Source organism: Bidens hawaiensis, unplaced genomic scaffold (genome assembly GCF_021521415.1).
Source record: "Bidens hawaiensis isolate Kalapana, Puna unplaced genomic scaffold, B.hawaiensis_p1.1 tig00010163_1, whole genome shotgun sequence".
NCBI lineage: Eukaryota > Viridiplantae > Streptophyta > Magnoliopsida > Asterales > Asteraceae > Bidens > Bidens hawaiensis.
Window position 1 is genome coordinate 302,906 of NW_027491769.1, and position 3,506 is coordinate 306,411.

At 32.7% G+C, this 3,506-nt stretch overlaps 1 protein-coding gene across 2 annotated transcripts; it reads right to left on the reverse strand.

The window, feature by feature from the left end:
• Positions 1-560: 560 nt before the first annotated feature.
• On the reverse strand, positions 561-1,724 carry LOC143534395 (nudix hydrolase 17, mitochondrial-like). Of its 2 annotated transcripts, none has more exons than XM_077028897.1 (4): positions 1,630-1,724; positions 1,204-1,309; positions 986-1,069; positions 561-812 (listed from the first exon to the last, which is right to left on the reverse strand). In XM_077028897.1, exons 1-4 carry the CDS (start codon positions 1,698-1,700, stop codon positions 588-590), a joined length of 486 nt encoding a protein of 161 aa, XP_076885012.1. In that variant the 5' UTR covers positions 1,701-1,724; the 3' UTR covers positions 561-587. The 2 variants fall into 2 exon arrangements, with proteins under 2 accessions (XP_076885012.1, XP_076885013.1); XM_077028898.1 differs by having other exon boundaries at positions 561-808; positions 982-1,069.
• Positions 1,725-3,506: the final 1,782 nt, after the last annotated feature.

A 3,506-nucleotide genomic window follows, 5' to 3' on the forward strand; every position in this document is an offset into this window, starting at 1 on the left:
GAGATGTTTAATCACAAAATTGTAAGACTTGTTCTTTACAGTCTCACACTGTGGCATCCTTTTTATTTTTTGAGCATCAAATTCTTCTGTCCAAAATCCCCTCAACCCTTGTATGTATAAAGATTTAAACTCATCTTGGCACCGCACCTCCTCACTTTTGGTAGTGAGGACTAGGGACACCATACCACACCATGGCATCCTTAAATACAGTTTCTAAGAATCTCATTGTTATCATTTTCTTATGTAAAATCTTGATTATCACAATAACAGTTTAAAATTGTCATTTTTATAACTATCAGACTAAAAATACATATCTTAATTTTCTTAATTATTAGCCACTTGAACCAATTACGATTTTGTAAGATTTAGAGTTTATATATGGTCATTTTTATAGAAACAAAACCTACGAAATATAAACATCAAACATTGAGTGTACTCAAGACAAAGATCTTGCTTTTGATCTTGTCATGCAACCTTTCAAAACATTTTTCTTGATCTTCTTGGCCGCTCATAACTTGCAAATCACTTCGTATTTACAAATAAACATCATCATCATCTACAAATAAACATATGTTCATAAAATACTTTTAGGAGTACGTGGACTCGAGTCTCCTCACTAATAAATCCAACGCTTCCTTCATCCAAGAATATTGACAAACTTCTTTAGCCTTCGACACGCTCACCCAAGCTCTTTGACGAATGTTTTTCTCAGGCCAAAAGTCGAGTTGCTCCTTAACAAGTAACGGAAACATGCACCCTTCGTAGTATGCATCATTCCCTTTGCTTTTGAAGCACCATTTACCCAATACTCCCTACACAAGTTAAACAAAGATATGTTATTCAGTGTTTAAATAGCGAAAAGAGCAACATTTTTAATAAACAAGCTCGAGTTTTTTAGGTTAAATGAGTTGAGCCTGATCCTTTCTATTGGGCTCAGGCTCAGCTCGTTTATGTCAAACTTGCTTTTTTTAGAATGAGAACCAACCTCAAGTGTTCCAAACACCCCTGCTTCCTCTATTGACTCTCTTATCGCGGCCTCTTCGATAGATTCATCAGATTCCCAACCACCCTATTAACGTTAAAAACCACGTGTTAATTAACGATATCTTTTTAATAAAAGAGTGTACACATCTATCTACTGCAGAAGTGTAAACGAGTCATGTTCATGGGTTGACCGATCGAATACATGAAATGTATATATACCTTAGGGAACAACATTCCTTTGCCTTTTCTTTGTGCACTAATAACAAGAACTTCTAATGCATCTTCTGATCCCATATTACCACCTTTAATTCTGTAAGGTATACATCTGCATCAAATTCAACACACTCAATATCATTAAACATATTAAAGAATCAAAATTCACCAAAATTATACGATTCTCGGTTATGTTTCCCCATATTTCAGTTCATTAAATCTCAAATCACTTGACAAATTCCGAACCAGTTTTCTTCAAATTGATTATTTTTGCCTTGAACTTTTAAAAAATAGAGAATGTCATCAAGTTTATCAAAATAAAAACTGCCCGATAAAGATACCTACCCGATTTTGGGGGGAAAAAAACTGAAAACACACAACAGAAAGCAAAAAACACGAATGAAATTATAGATAATATAGAGAGATACTGACCCAACGACTTGGCGTTGGTTCCGATTGTAACGCTGCAATTGGCGGCCTCTGCGAGCAACCATGGATACCATATTGCTTCAATAAACAAAGAACAAGCAAGAGATTGAAGATCGAAGACTGATGTAATGTAAGTGAGAATTGAATGAAAATGATGACTGATGAATTAATATAGGGGTGGAATGCGCGGAAGCGCACGTCGGAATAGCGCGGATGTGTTTTATTATTATAGTCCACGCTGCATGCATATTCAACGGTCAACTCCTCTTGGTCTACTTGTTTGTTTGTTGATGAATAAATAATAGAAAGGTCAAATACTTTTAGTCAACGCACCTACCCATCTACCTTCTAATAGCAACGTGATTTTTCTTTTATCATATCATGGATTAAACTATAATAAAAGAAAATCCATTTGACTAATTATAAATAAATTCCAATTGTTAGAAATTGTGGTGCATAATAAGTTCAAGTATTAAAAATCAAATAACTTAGCAAGTAAATATCTTCTCACTTTTATAACACAGGTACCCAATTTTCTCTATAATTACCTTGTAACAGACTCATCAAATATTTGTTATATTTTTCAACGGCGATTGTAATATAAACTAAGCCAACAAACCAGGCCAATAAGTAGGCCGAAGGTTTGTGGGCCCACCAACAAATACAAAAGAGACATATAATAATTAGATATAATCTTCAAGTATAGTATGGCTTACTCCTTTATCAACTCCATAATTTTTGTTTCTCGAAATCTTATTTTATTAAATACCCTCTTGTTTCTGCACTTCGATAGTATTTAGAATGTCACCATAAAAGATTGCTTGTATGGCCTCTTACCCGTAGCCTGGTTTTGACCAAACTCCAACAACCAAAGGGGCTGGAATGTTAAGCCACATACACACTTGTCCCCATCTTTTGTTTTCTCACTCTTAGTTATGGTGATTTATCTTTATAAATTCTCCCTAACCTCTATTCTATTGGGATCTCCTAAAAACATTTTTACAATACGGATACTGAATATTTTTTCTGAGTTACTAATCATGGCGAAAATTTTTACAAGGGATGAAAAGCCATTATAAGTTTAAAAACCACTAAACTAGAACAAAATCATTGTAAAAAAGAATACCTTAGGACAAACTACGTAGTGTCTTTAAATTAAATATCAAAAAAACAATTTTGTTACGATGAATATGCGTCTAAACTATACATCTTGTATTGACCAATGCTTGTTTGGTAATGTAGAGGAACTTCTTTTACAGATGAAATATATTCTTCAATTGTTATTTCGTTAAACTGAAAACTCAATATTTGTTTCTTTAGAATAAGTAAACTATGTTATCTCTCCCGTAAGTAGTTTTTCACTATAATCTTTTATCTTTGGACACAATATATATATGTCTTCGATGATTTGAATTTATCTTCCATATCTTTTCGTGATGTATATACTTCAAAAATTGTTGAACATTTATTCCAAAAATCAAAAAACAATTTGTAGGAAATTTGTCAAATCACGTAAGAACTGATGAATTGTTGTACCTGTCTTCGACCTTTCATGGCAACCGATAATAATTTATGTAGATGTTATCCTCAAAACTCGTTTTTTTACTTAAGCTAAAGTGATTAATCTTGTAGCCGTCATGTATTCACTTTACATGTATACATAAAAAGACATTGAGTCTTATTATAAGCTTACTAAAAAAAGACTGATTTATTAACAAATGATGAAGTACCGAACAACACATGGCACTTGTGCTAGACATGGAAATTATTTTACCGAACAACACATGGTATGCTATTTTTTTATTAAACCAACTATAAATATTGCTTGTCTATTTATTTTATTAAACCAACAATAAAAGATGAATTACACACAATTTTAT